This window comes from Sebastes fasciatus, chromosome 3 (assembly GCF_043250625.1).
Source record: "Sebastes fasciatus isolate fSebFas1 chromosome 3, fSebFas1.pri, whole genome shotgun sequence".
Lineage (NCBI taxonomy): Eukaryota > Metazoa > Chordata > Actinopteri > Perciformes > Sebastidae > Sebastes > Sebastes fasciatus.
Genome location: NC_133797.1, coordinates 34028524 through 34043592, shown reverse-complemented (window position 1 = coordinate 34043592; position 15069 = coordinate 34028524). Strand labels below are relative to the sequence as shown.

Here is a 15069-nt window from a genome sequence, read left to right as displayed (position 1 = left end):
AAATAGCTCCATCTGGTGACGGCTAGACACACTTACAGCATGGGATTGTTCAATCCACATGTGTAAAACCATATGTTTATTTAAAAAACAAAAAAAACTTATTGAGATTTACCACATTTATTATAAAACACTTTTTTACAAAACAAAATCATGTATTTACACAATTACATTTTGATTTTAATGGCATCCGCTTTATATAAATATATACATGACATTAGATGTGCAAAATGTATCATGAATTTCAAACTCATGATTTTACTCTGCCAGAACAGCAGACACACAGACGCTCACATGGTTTTATGATGTGCACCAATAACACATCACTTCCAGTTCCTGAGGCTGTTGACCTTTATACTGCCATGAGATCGCGGTGCACCAGAAAAAGGCTCCTGAGCCACTCTTGGCTGTGGGATCTAATAGTTCTAATCGTTTTCATGAATAACAACTGAACCAATAGTTGTGTTTATCTTGAACAACCTCTATAACCTCTATAACTTAGTGGATATCATATGACATGTAAAGTAATGACATAATTACACAGGTCATATTACATGCTTTACACACTGTTGCTGCACTGTTGTTCCACTCCCACAAGGAAATAATAATAAAAAAAACTGCAGTTTTAGTGCAAATATCATCATCGAACACAGGATGGAGGTCAGAGGTGATTTTCACACCTCAAGGCCGAGACATTTGAGACATTTACTGGCAGGTGTGCAACTTTCACTTTGTGAGTGTCCCCAGGTTTTGCTTTTCATCTTGTAAAATAAAAAAGCATTGAACACAGAATCTTGCCCGTCTGGGGAGTAGACAGTGGCTCGAAGTCAGCAATCTGAAGTCTACTTTTGTACCTCTGTGTCTGTGCAGGTCTGTCTGATACAGTAAAACACAAAAGCTGCTTCTGCTCTGCAGTAGTTCCTGACACGTGGCTCTAGCTTCTGCACTGAACATACTAGTGTGGCTATTGGATCTTTACACAACGTTTCAAAAACACTATACCCCGAGGCTAATGTTCGTAACAGCTTACATTATGTAACAGGTACAGGAATAACAACTTTTTTGAATGATTCGGCTATATAAATGAAGTTAACAGTTGACAGTTAACTGTCAGTCATCATCGTAACCATCTAAGAATCTGCATGTTTTAGTCGCTGACAGGTGAGGCTACATTCTTTTGTGAGTGCTGTATGTGTGTGTCAAGAAGGCAGTAAAAGGTAGTGTGTCTATGAAGTAACTGTTACAATCAACCCTTCAAATCTGCCTCACCAAGTGGTGACTTGGAGAAACAGATTTTCGAGATTTCGAGAGTTTTTATGATGTCACATGATTAGTGATCAAATTATGAGTTGTCCTGGAATCTTAAATGTATACAGGTACATACCTTTGCTTATTAATTTTTTATCTGCCGGTCTCTCTAGTGTCACAGGCAGTTTTGTTCTTTGGCAATCTAATTTGCATATATTTACTGACGTACAGTAGTGGAAACACTGTTTAGACTTCTATCATACCTTGCTGTGTGATACAATTTTGTTCCTGTTGCTGTAAAAAAAGAAAACGTATTCCATCAACTGCAAGAAGTGACACTAGTATGTGTTGCTTTTGATTTAAAAGTCTTTTTCCATACATGTCAGTCAGTCGCAACTGACAGAACTGAAACACTTTGACGTCAGGAGCAGCTCAAAGGTGATTCCTTTCGTCTCGTGTCGTGCGTCAGGAACAACCATTCCCGCCGTCAAAACACAGCGTGGATGGTGTTCATTTTCAAGTTTCTCTGCGGGGTCACTCCACCATGTCAGGAGATGATGCCAGCAAATGTGTTGATTGGTAGAGGGAGTCCTTTGCTCATGTATTTGCTCAGTCCAGCGTCTTTGTCCTCTCCCAAGTTGAATTTGGACCTCATGGTTTTCTGGACGCAGTATCCGGGATCGAGACACGGGCAGATCTCGATGCTACAACACAAATATTATTCAAAATAGAGCCATCAGTTTGGGTCACACAGAAACTGGGTCCAGGGTCAGAAAATCCAGTATACAATTGAGAAAGGTATGCAAGTCGAGGTGTGGCCATAGCCTTGACACCCATTTGTTTGTTAACTACGGTTTTAAAGCCTCGATTTCGACATTTTGGCCGTCGCCGTCTTGCTTTTTTGCAGCCAGAAGTGAAACTACAGGGTGGAGCTAAGCACAACCTAACGCTGAATAAGACATTTTTAGGTGACCGAAAAGGTTATAATTAACTTTCATGAACTGAAAACACACTGTGAAAGGGTTAAAGTTGTAAAAAGAAAACACAGACAACTCCCAGACCGGACAATGACGTGGTAGCGACCTGTCAATCACAAGGTAGCCACGCCCTAAAGCATACCCTGCTTTATGGTCTATTTGACTCTAAATGGGACCATAATTTACTAAATGAACATCATGCTGCATTGAAGAAGACTTGAAACTAGCGACTGAGACCATAAACTCATGTTTACAATGTTCACTGAGGTAATAAATAAAGTGAGAAGTAGGCTCATTTTCTCATAGACTTCTATACAATCAGACTTCTTTTTGCAACCAGAGGAGTCGCCCCCTGCTGGCTATTAGAAAGAATGCACGTTTACGGCACTTCTGCATCGGCTTCAATTCTCAGACTGAGAATGCTGCCTGGGAGTGGCACAAACTAGACCCCGGCAGAGCAATTTTATATACAAACTGTAGGGCTCAACTTTTAAACCCACCATTGCTGGTACCCTAAAGAGACCTAAATTAATTGGAGATCTCTTTGTTCTTCTAGTGCTTTGTTAACAATGATAATTTTTCTAACCAATGAAACACCAAACCTTTATATGACCTTTACTAGGTTAGACTCTCTTACCTCTGCACATCTTTGTAGCTCCTGCGATCATCTCTGTCCAGTTTAACAGTGAAAGCTCGACTCTCCAAAGTGCGAATCTTAATGTTGCTGGACCGAATCTTTGACTCCTGAGAATTTCAAAATAAAAGGATAAAATGAGTTATTGTAGTATAAATAATCTACATTCTATGAGTTGGTTTAACATAAACAGTCTCTGTCAGGATAATCCACTACAGATATTTGAGCCTAGACTCACCACAGTGTTGTTTTTAGTTTTTGCTGGAGATTCATTCAATGTCAGTGTCAAACAGTTCAGATCTATGAGACGAAGGCAGAGAAAAATAGGGAGCATAAGATAAAAACAAAGTCATGAAATAGTAAAAAAAACATACAGTAAGTATGAAACACAAAGTGTGGTAGATAATACTGTACCTTCTGCTTGATTGGAGGGAATAGCATTGATCTGAGCGCCTGACGTCCTGACTGAGATTCCTTTGTCAACGTCTCGGCCACTTAATGTCACCTGGACACACACACATAGAAATACACGCACATAAACAAAGCATGCAAGTGTTACAGGTTTTCGCATTCACACAAAGGCATCCCGCCAACAAACAGCACAATCTGAAACAGATATTTCTAAGGAATTCTTCCGGTAACTGATAAGGCATGTGGCTACAGTGAAGCTCCCACGGCAGTAATCTAACAAGGAAATAATGGATCTAAAAAAGCAACTTACCTTTCTGTAGTTCAACGAGATAACAGCCCCGCATGCATCCCCAGAGCTCTTCCTCGGTTTATCTGTTCGACAGACAGACATAATGTTAAACTTGGTTGAGTACAGATACAGACAGGCGGATGTGCACGAATATCAAAGAAAACAAATTCACCTTTAATTGACGGTGAGACTTGTTTGAACTCAGGAAACTCTATTTCTAGATGGGTGAGAAACACGTCTTCCACGGGATCCTTTGTCGCTTTGGTGAATGTGATCTAATGAAAAACAAACAACTTTTAAAAAGACGATTTGAAAAAAGTGAATATTTTTGTGTTGAAACTGTGTTGTGGTAGCTTTAAATCGGAGAGTACACTGTGCTTTTAGCCCTCAGAAACAAATAAGGACGCACAAAATGTATCGTAGTACCTTAACAAAGTAGATGGTGAAGTAGACAGGCTGCTGGCCGGTACGGACGTAGTAGGAAATGACATCAGACACAAAGGGATCTTTTTGCCCCCCTGTGCTCGTCTGTTGCGAGAGAAGACAAAAGTCATGTAAAATTAACCTTCCTGCCTGCATGAGGTTGTAACCAAAAACTCATCTTGGTCAGTAAAAGGTCAACTGCTTGTCAGGTAATACAGCAGTGCTTGGTAATTGCAGTGGAGGCGCCAGAGACTTTCTTTTGCTGGTGGGGTTGCTCAACTTTTCAGTGAGGGTGCTCTGAAATTGAGCGCTTCCTATAAATGTGCCAGTCGCCACAGTTTCATTTCTACTTCAACACCTCTGACCACACACACACGTACGCAGTAGGCTACCCACTCCGCCACAGTAACAACGTCATTCTGTGTTAAACACAAGGCGAGATATTCAGCTCAAGGGATATAGATGTAAGGTTCACAAGTCTGCACACACCTCAACATCAAATTTGACACAATAATGCCACGGACAGGGCTTGCACACAAGCAACAGATACAGATTTGTGCACATGTCAGCATCAGATTCTGAGATCACAAACTAAAAATGCTACCAATTACCAACAGCTCAACTAATGAATCAACAGTATTTTGTTCCATAGACTTAATGTTACATAAATGAGCATCACATAGTGTTCACGTCGCGACCGATCGTGGTGTTCAACGAGAGAGAGACCGTGGTAAACAGCTGTTTCTACGCCCCTCATTCAGCTGATTTTGAGTGATTATTGAATGCTCTGATTGATAAATGTAGCCTAAACAAATAATGCTTTGTTTGTGATGACAGTTTTGTTTAGTTTTTTTCTAGCACCTAGGTGTTGACCAATGTGCTCATGACACTGTGGATTTTGATGCGTTCTGTGACTTTTTCTCTTCCCCTGACCCGCCGGAAAACCCCTGTCAAATCTCCCTGGCATCGCCTATAGGTAATTTGTACAAGAGTCACTAAAGTAACAGAAAGTGACTTAAAGTTGTTGTTTTTCTCATGAAAAGCCTTATGAATAAAAACCCTATGTAAACCTCGATCATTCAAAAATGCATGTTTTTCCATTTTTTTTTCTAGTAACTTGATAAATTCTGGAAAAGAGGGGAAGATGCAGGAATTAGAGAAAAACACTCTGAGTTAGTGTTTGGCGATTGGACGAATATATCGTCTATCTGCGATCTGCGGTGATTTTTCTCATTTTATTTTGCTAATTTAATGATCTGCCTCCAAAGAACGAATGAGAGCCGCTGTGTGGAAAACAGCGTGTAGTGCCAGCATATTTTCACATCTAACTCGTGAATTAAGGGTTTCTTTAGAAAAAAAAACAGAGTTGGTGATTGTTGGATTGACTAATCAAGATGGTTTTGCTGAGTTTTATTTTGTTTCTGTCGAGTTTGAATGAAGTGTTTTACAAGGCACCTGTGCCAATATAGCGGTTGTTGGGCTGACGGTGGCATTACAAATCTCATTTAATCGAGTTCAGTACTTACAGGAAATGAAGGACAGGAAGGATTTAACCACTCAACACATAATTCTCATAAAGAGAAGTCACCTCTAGCAGTAAATCTCTTGGACTGCTATACCATTTACATAATATTACATTCAACTGCATGTATTTCGTTGGTGTTCCTTTGCATATCTTCATAACATTCATAATTCCATTTCCTGTTTAAGGCTTACGGAGTCAGCGCAGTGTCAATGTGTCTTTGAGTTCAGCTCACTGTAGCTGTGGTTTTATTGAAATCAACATATTTATTTTTCTCGCTGTAAAAGATGTGATGCAACTTCCTGTTTCAACTTGAGCAGAAATCGGATGCGGTAATGTGATGATATTTTCATTGAGTGTCTGTATATCATTCAGACATTACGAGCTACAACACAGCGGAAGAGAAAATGTCAAACTAAAGAGAATCAAGTGTTCTTCTGTCTCACACAAGTCCCTCAAGGCTTTATCTCACATAGGCCTCCTTTAGATTTGTATAGAAGTGTGTCGTACCGTCTTAGCCAGCTCGGGGATCATGCGGCCTAAACTCTTGACGTTGGAGTTGTACCACGGGTCCACCATGCTCAAGTAGGAACCAAGTGCGCAGGGATTTTCCGTGGATTGATGGATGTTTTCCTAGAGAAAAGGAACATGAAAGTAGAACCACAAATACATCAAATCAACAGCAGTGAGGGAACAAGACGAGCCTGAGGGTTTTCTTATTCTGGCTACTGCCTAATGTTTTTACTTCTTTTAGTTCTTTGTCATTAAATTTGTGAGGGTCAATTTTGCATTTAAAAATTCTCCATCTCTAAAGATCAGCAGGGGCAAACAGCTCAGGTATATTAAAAAGGAAGTCCTTGGTGGAGAAAACACTCTACAAGTAACATTTATTTTAGAGTAATCGCAATGACATCAGATAAAAAGAACTAAAAACTGATTCTTAGAAAGAAAAAGTGAGCAATAATTACAAATTACACTATATATATAAAAAAAGGTTTTAGAAACAAATGTATAATTTATTTTGCACATCTTTCAATCCCATTTTCATTACCTTTAAAGTTTGTTTAATGATGCATTGATAATATAAATAAACAGTAGTTTCTCAGGTGAATTGAAGCCAAAAATCAATGTTTTGGGATGTCGTCATTTCGTTACGGAGCATTTTCACGCAGCGTCACTACATTGTTACTTAACATAAACCCATTGTGACAACATTGTAATACTGATACTGATGATGCTGATCTTCTTTTACAATAGAAGCCATTTATCTCGTTATGTGTTGACTTTCACACAATAACAGGCTGACGGTGAGTTGACTAGAGGAAGTGGCCTTACCTTCATAGAGGAGACGGGAGTTGTAGCCCTGCAAACAGGGATGTAGTAAAACTGGAGGTTGACTTTCATTGTAAGAAAAAGCCTTCGCGCTTCCCTTTTCCTGCAAAGACAAGGCATAGATTCGTGAGAAGCATAACGTGTGTGCGCACGCTCGACTGAGCAGTAAAAAGGTTTTGGATTTCAACATGACGTGAGCAATAGAAGAAGTACTGTGTAGTTTCCCAAACATGACAAAATAGTGACTTAATAGTCCTCCACTTCAGATCAAATTGCATTGTTAGTGCTTAAATGACAGTATACAAGGAAATTTGTGTAATTTAGGATTACATGTTAACATGCCATTTCTAGCTTCCTGTTACTGTGACAAAAATAATTCCCACCATACATTTATAGTTAGGCATCCTTGTTACATACACAGGTGTCCTATCAAAACATATATTTAACATAACAAGCAAATATTTTTATCCCAAAATATATTTTCATCCACAGTATACACTTTTCTTGCGCCAAAGAGGGGTATTTTTTTAAACTCTGTATTGCTTATAGTTTCAAGGAAAATGATTTGTCCTCATCATTATGCAAAAGCAGCAGCAAGATGCTCCAAAATCTCATATCATCAATTTAAAGGTCTCATATTGTAAAAAGGAAGATTTTCATGTCTTCTATATGATAAAGCAGGTTTAAGTGCTTTATAAATACTATTAAACTATCAAAACACTCAATATACGGAGAAATACACACAGCCCGTATTCAGAAATTGTGAAAAAGGCCGTTAGGATTTCTGTCCATTTGTGATGTCACAAATATACAATATATAGATCATTACACGGTTTTAAACATAAACATTCTAAATGTGTCCCCGTTTATTTCCTGTTGTAGTGTATGTAAATAACATCAGCTAAGAGGAAGTAAATGTGGACCCAAACTGTTGCCTAGCAACGCAATTCCGTTGCAATTCCATTGAAATGCGCTAAAACGGAGTGTTTCAGACAGAGGGTAAATACAGGTATATTCAGGCAGACAGTATGAGGAAAATAAAGTTTTTTTTTTAACATTACAGCATGTAAACATGTTCTAGTAGAAACACAAAATACACATATGAACCTGAAAATGAGCACAATATGGGACCTTTAAGAGTGGGAACTCAGTGGATGTTGTGAGAATAAAGTTTCCATTATTGTACTACAAAACCACCAGTAAAGGGATATAAAAAGGAATATGCAGTCAAACTGTCAATACTGTCAAAGAAGCTTCATCATCGTGTGATTTGATGAGTCCCTCACCTGAAGAAGTAGTAGGCCTTGGCCAGGTGGCCAAGCACCCTGTCGTCTCCCATGGCGACTATCCTGGCAGTATAGTTCCTCTGCTGTTTGGGGAAGGGGTTATGCATCGCGCTGCTTCCTGCCCGCCTCTGCAGAGTCGCCCCTCTTTTTCCTCCCCTACCTCCACCTCCTCCTCCTCCGAGGCTTGCGTGTTCCTCCAGGGTGTCCTGCATCAGCACCATGCTGTCCTTCACAGAGTATTTCATCTTGATGCCTCCACGCCGCGACAGCCTCGACGAGTCTTGCTCACTGGGAAAAGGAGAAGGTTGTTCTGTCATACTCAATATGATGTAAGGCTTAGGAAACCAAAGCAATATAGTGGGCATGTACTTCATGTAAACTAACTAGGTGCTAGATTTACCTTTTGCATTGTTCCCATGATGCATTCATGCTGGCGGCGTCCAGAGATGACGATAGGGAGGCATCAGCGCCGGGGGGCAGGTCTCTTTCGATGCCGCTGTCGTTGGACATGACGGAGAAGCGAGTCATGTCAGACGGCATCAGGTCGTTGGGCGACTCACCCAGCTCAAAGTCCTCCTGCTCGTGGCTGAGGGCGAACGGCTCTGGCAAGGAGCTGGATCGAAACCACTTGGCCAGCTCTCGCCCTGTCAACATTTAAACATTTACATGTAAGTCAGAGGTCGACACTCACGTGGAGCAAGACAGGACAAAACAACACTTAGTCCTTTTTAGTAATCGTCTCTCTCTGTTTATTCACTGCCAGCTGTCATATCTCATCTGCACGTCACAAACAGACGTATACCTCCTCACGAAACGATCACAGACATGAGTTTTCTGCTATGTGTAACTGTTTTGTTATGGAGCTGCAGGGTACACACGTCTGCTCTTCCTCTGGGAAAGAACTGCAATTCATGTACATGGAAAGAAGACATCCTCACTGCTTTCATCTGAGGAACCTATTCACGAGTGTGCGCACATTTGGTCAGTGCCTGCCTTGTGATCCCTCTGCATTTAATGCTTCATATGCAGCACTGCATAGTGCACATTAAGGCAATAATCATTATCCTGTATTTACAGTAAACAGTGCTCTATTACAGTAATGTTATTTAAGATATAATGCAGGACAGGAAAGATCCTCTTCATTTAAAAATCACACGTAGCTATCAGAGCTTTCACAGAGTATGATGGTTTACACCTTTACTGTACGACGTCCTGTACAGGAAAAAACAAAGACCATACTGTGAATGCTCACATGTCTCGGTCACAGTCAGTTTCACAGTGCCGGTGATTCAATTAAAATCTGTTCAGGTTAATCAGTTTGTTACATTAACTGAGCTCGGATAAACCCTGGTGCAGGGTTTTTCAAAGTCTGAAACTCTGGGCCTCGCCTCAGACGAAGCTTTTGAAAAAAGCCGCCCCTCACCCCCTCTTAGTCTTAGTCTGTTATTGCTGTTTGACATGAGTTCAGAGTACATCAAATACATAAAAGCGGTCTGTCCTCAGGCATTTACTAGTTTCTGACTCTGTGAAAGTAGTAAAAACAAAAAGAATTCCCCAAAACTACTGTAGGCTATCTCAGAATCACACACATTTAGGCTATTCTATGTGATCTTCTTTTTAGGGCTGCAACTAACGATTATTTTCATTAATCGATTAGTTGTTTGGGCTATAAAATACCAGAAAATGGTGAAAAAAGTCGATCAGTGTTTCCCCAAAGCCTAAGATGACGTCCTCAAATGTCTTGTTTTGTCCACAACTCAAAGATATTCAGTTTACTGTCATATAGGGGTAAAGAAACCAGAAAATATTCACATTTATGAAGCTGGAATCAGAGAATTTAAAAAAAAAAAATTCTTAAAAAATTACTCAAACTGATTAATCGATTATCTAAATAGTTGATTATTAATTTAATAGTCGACAACTAATTGGTTAATCGTTGCAACTCTACTTCTTTTGATAACCAATGTCATATTTGTTTTTACTTCCATTCACTGAGCCTCCCCTGAAACACTCTGAAAACATCTGGCCTAGAGGAACGATCTACTGTACCCTTCAGGTGTGGTTAAATTAGCTTTTTTTCAAACTGCCTCGTACTTCCGCTTTAGTCATTTCAGACATATTTCAGAATGACTTTCAAAAGCTCTGTGACCCTATTGAGCTACACTGAATTTAACTCATGCTAATTATCTAATGAGGCGACTGTTGGTGAATAAACTTTTTCTACCCGCATGATTGTTGCAGTGCAAAAAGGCAGCTCTTAGGAAAAACCCTTTGTCTGTGATTACAAAAGAGTTTTCCTTTATTCCAGGTTCACTTCAGTTTGGAGTAAATAATTCCACTTTCAGCCTAATTCAGTTCAGCCGACTGGTAGTAATAACTTCCTCTAGACCCCCCACGGTTTCCAGAGCCACTCACAGATATCCAGATCCTTTGTCCACAGGTGGAAGCTCATCTCTGGGTTAGGAAGAGGGCAGTCACACAGTCGTCCACTGGACAATGGCTCTACAATACACGTACACACACACACACACATGGAGGAAGAGAGATAGGAAGAGACCAAAACTGTCACAATGACACTCAAAACAAAACACCTCCCCACCCCCACAACTTCCTGTGTGTGTGAACGCTGCTGCCGATCCCTCAGTCTCCCAGCTGGGATGAGGAGAGGGCAGGCTCATCGGATGGGTCGCTGACATGATAAGAGCGGGGAAAAGAGTGGATGTCATGGAAATAGATATCCGGAAAATTATAAAAATACAGACGACTGACTCGACTGATTTGGCCACGGAGGAAACCGCACATGTTTGATCTCAGCAACAGCCGGCGTGTCAGGCTCGTGCGGACACGGAAAGAGCCAGCAGCAGTAGGTGTATGTAGCGAGATAGTGAAATAATTCCCACTCCAATTAACTTTGACATGTTTTACTCATCAAAATCACTGCCATTCTTACAACCCATGCATGAGCAAGTGAGAGCCCTGTAAGTCTCATAAATGTATGTGCAATTTTTGTGTCTGTGTATAAGTGGCGCTCGCGAATCACTTTCCTGAAACAGGCCCTAGTTTTGAGTCTCATCAGAGGAATTGATTTTTTTCAGACTGCAAACCAGGATAATGGCAACCCAGAATACCAAATAAGAAATCAGATGAAATACTCAGAAGATAGGACTCATGTGTAATATATGCACGAACAATCCATCTCTCATTTATCATGCCTTTACAACTGAAGTGGATGTAATTTAATGCAACCAAATAGCAAGTATTTAAAAAATAAAAGCAAATAATGCAGACAGGGTCTGAAATTAACTTTTTTCACTGCCTGCCACTGTGGCAGGCAAGTACTTTTTTTTTTGTCTGCCACTCAGAAATGTTATTTGCCACTTTTGAAACCTGAATGCAGATCATTTTGTATGTTTAGAATGTTTTCATCCGTTGATATCAAGACTGCTAGAACTTCATCCAACACAGTGACATCCTCATCTCGTCTCTTGCTGCTTCCCTTGTTCCATTTGACTCCAGTCTGTTACATAACCAGATGTCATTGTGGTTCTTGTGGTTCTCCTTCCTTCATTGATGTTTAGCTACACCAATACATTGCTTAATGCCTAATAAAGAGCAGCCGTGCCTCAGAGAGACTCTGTCTTGCGTGGCTTTGCTGTAGAGCTCCTACCTGAGTCTGTGTCGGTGACGATCTTTCCGTACAGCTGCTGAAGTCGGCTCTTCAGCGCTCCCCTCTCCCCTCTGCTGCCCTCCTCCACGCTCTGCTCCAGAGCCGCCAACACTTCCTGAAAGTGCGACTCGACGTCTTGACCCATGTCCTGTCCCAAAACACACAAACACGTGGGTGAACTCGCATGCACACAGGAAGATCAACACATACAGACTCTGTATTAATAGCAAAGAGGTGAGGGGTCAGTAGCGCATGTGTGTGTGTCTGCCCTCGTGTGCGTCCTGCGCGAGGTGTTACTTTAGGATCGGTGCCAGGAGACACTTCCACCACGCAGCTAAAAGACAACAGACCTTCATTCAGGATGTTTCACATAACACGTACATACGGACAAGACTATAAACTATTTTTAACCCAGGAAAGTCCTGCTAACACTACTCTCAAGCTTGAGAGTCATTCTGCTAAGTACTTGCAGTCACATAAAATCTCCCAACGTGCTCTACATGTAGTGACCATGGAGGTTATGCACATAACTCCACTGTACATGGAGGTCATTCACTCCCCCTTGAATGGAAACAGTCAGCACTTTCAATTCTGCATTCACATGGGAAAAATATGGCATATTGCTAAAATTATAAGAGACTAGCAGCAATGATGTTTATACTAAACTTATATCCTGAAGATGTTTGACTGAAAAGAAAGCAATATACGTTCATAGACGTGCATTTTACAAGTAAAACGTCTTATTGCTCTGTAATGGAACAACGCTAATGCACCAGGTATATTAAGATAGTTGGCTAAAAGAAATGGCAAGAAATATGTCAAGTAATAAATTGTCAAATACTGTATGTCAGTCATAGCCAGCTTACTTTACTACACTAAACTGAGCCTTGGTAGGGCACAAATACTGAGGTAATAATTGTTATCGAAAAGAATTCAAGTGTTAATTCAAATCGCATTTGATGAAGATGATTAAGGAAGCTATTAAACACGGGGAATTCCAAGCCGGGCTCTAACTCAAGCATGCGGAAAACGTTCATATTTACTTTACAAATCCTTCTGAGTATAAAGGAATGATTATCAGAGAGCAAAACAGGCAAGACAAGCCGGCAGTAAACTGAACAGAACAAGGAAATAGATAGAGCATAATAACAGTGTCACTGTGATCAGAAAATAGGAGGCAATAAGTATAAGTATTGTGTGGTTCCACTGACCTTTAGGGCTCGAGCCAGTCTGGGCCCGTCGCACTGCTCTGCTCCTAAAGCAGCCTGTATGGAGTGTTGGACCACGCTGCACATGTGATCTAGAAGACTTAGAGATCCGCCCGGAGCCGAAGACGACGACTCAATTTCACCCAACAGGACTTGTCCCACAGAACCAGAGAGGACTTCCGGGTCGGCCAGAATGAAGATCCTGTAGGGACACACATTACAGACTTGAGTGATGGACAGATTGACTACGTGCAGCAGTACGAGGAAATAATAAACCTATGAATTTTCAATTCCCCAAAGCTTTTATTGTACCCTCAGTGATGTGATAATAAATTTTTTATTTATGACTCACCTCTCCTGGAAGGGATAGTGCTCATTTTTTAGTCTCTGCTCTGCTGTGACCATCCTCTGGTACATCAGACCTGTGGATCAAACGGGCATTTTAATGGCAGTATGTGGTTGCAAATCCTGCAAGGAGGTATTTTTTTTAAAAGGCTTAGATTCTATGGTGTAAATAGTAAACTCATGATTCTGTTTTATCAAACGAGTGTATTTAGATATGGCATACAGATGTGGTATGATAACCTGTCAGCACAGTTAAAGTCTAAGCTTGCACGCCTTAAAAGAATATCACTATCTTCAGGCTTTATATGAAAAGATCTGTGCTCAGGAGACACAGAAGATTTTGAATTTTGATGATTTGAGGTGTTGCCTTCAGGTAGACGGTTCGCAATGCCAAAAAAATGTATTAATTCCGTCCTCCATCAAAAAATTAAATAGCAACAAGTAGGCCTATGATATGATTTTATTGGGAACTAATATAATGTAACTTGATTATTTGTTATCTGGTATGATTATACCTGGTTTTAGTATTTGAATCTACTGTCTTTTATTAGCTTTCATTATTTTAAATAACTGTCTCACACTCAACATGTGAATTTAAGCACATTTGTGCGTGAGTGTATTTATGATCTGTGTTCTATGTGTGTATGTACATTGTGACATTAGTATGTTGTGTGATGAAGTGGCTTGGAGCCCAAGACAAATTTCCCTGCGTGACAATGAAGTGTAATCTTATCTCATCTTATCTTATTTCACATGGATTAACTGACGCATGCTTGATGAATGAATAGTTCACTTGACATTACAATAACCATAATTTGTCATTTCTTGGAGTAATGGCCCACTGCGTCCTTTAGTCTCTTGCTGCAGTGTCAAGGGAGAAATGTGCTGCTCTGCTCTTACTGGCTGCTAAAGTCTGCAGTATAAACTGCTGTCAGTCAGTCACTTTATCCGATGCATCTGCGGCATCCGCTGTCTTTCATGTTTCTTAGGTTTGGCTACATTTGTTGTCTTCTTTTATTGCCCTTCCTTGGAACTGGGTTGCGTCACATACAGTAGGTTATAATGCCAACGTAAACAGAATGAGTAATAGATAATTATTGTTTTGATTGTCCTGTCTGAGGGATTGGGCTTTGTGGGAGGTGACAGCATATGTAATCACAACATCATGACATGCCTATGAATAAATATCGCGGTCACCATTGATCTAGAACACAACACACCTATTGTTGTTAGAGAAAGGTGTAAGAAGGAGAGAGAGTGATATCTGGTCAGTTCACAAAATGAACAGCATAGCTATGAATGCAAATTGAATAGAATACCATTTAAAAGTGTTGAACCAATTACAGGCTATATACTGTGTTTAATGACAAGGTGAAACTGATTTAGCAGCTGGAGCTCCTCAAGCAGGTTGTTCTGAAGCCCTGACGGAAATGAACCGATCACCTCTTGTTATAAATTTAGACTGAAATGCAGAGCTGGGAGTAAAATAATACCTGGAATGGAGCGTTCCGTTTTTATATGTCTCGTGTAGCTGAGGCCTACGGTGCAGTAGGGATGAGGGTAGGTCAGGAGTCTCTTGCAAAAGTTGTAAACCTGCTTGTACAGTTCATCTGGAATGTAGGCTGTCTGGATTATCAACAACAATACCCACACACACACACACACACACACACACACACACACACACACAAACGTTACAATGAATGCCAGTAAGGAAAACACCTTTATCC

The 15069-nt window shown here is 40.4% G+C and overlaps 1 protein-coding gene across 3 annotated transcripts in view; it reads right to left on the bottom strand.

Moving 5' to 3' along the window:
- Positions 1-101: 101 nt before the first annotated feature.
- pik3r6 (phosphoinositide-3-kinase regulatory subunit 6) overlaps positions 102-15069 on the bottom strand; it is a 30965-nt gene continuing 15997 nt past the window's right edge. For all 3 annotated transcript variants that reach the window (XM_074630516.1, XM_074630518.1, XM_074630517.1), the window contains exons 6-21: positions 14833-14965; positions 13347-13416; positions 12998-13196; positions 11787-11934; positions 10535-10621; positions 8520-8763; positions 8120-8407; positions 6837-6936; positions 6012-6134; positions 3983-4084; positions 3729-3831; positions 3578-3639; positions 3271-3361; positions 3095-3156; positions 2860-2966; positions 102-1949 (exon numbers count right to left, since the gene is read on the bottom strand). In XM_074630516.1, coding sequence (XP_074486617.1) covers positions 1793-1949; positions 2860-2966; positions 3095-3156; positions 3271-3361; positions 3578-3639; positions 3729-3831; positions 3983-4084; positions 6012-6134; positions 6837-6936; positions 8120-8407; positions 8520-8763; positions 10535-10621; positions 11787-11934; positions 12998-13196; positions 13347-13416; positions 14833-14965 — 2076 coding nt within the window. In that variant the 3' untranslated portion in view covers positions 102-1792. The remainder of the gene's footprint in view (positions 1950-2859; positions 2967-3094; positions 3157-3270; positions 3362-3577; positions 3640-3728; positions 3832-3982; positions 4085-6011; positions 6135-6836; positions 6937-8119; positions 8408-8519; positions 8764-10534; positions 10622-11786; positions 11935-12997; positions 13197-13346; positions 13417-14832; positions 14966-15069) is intronic.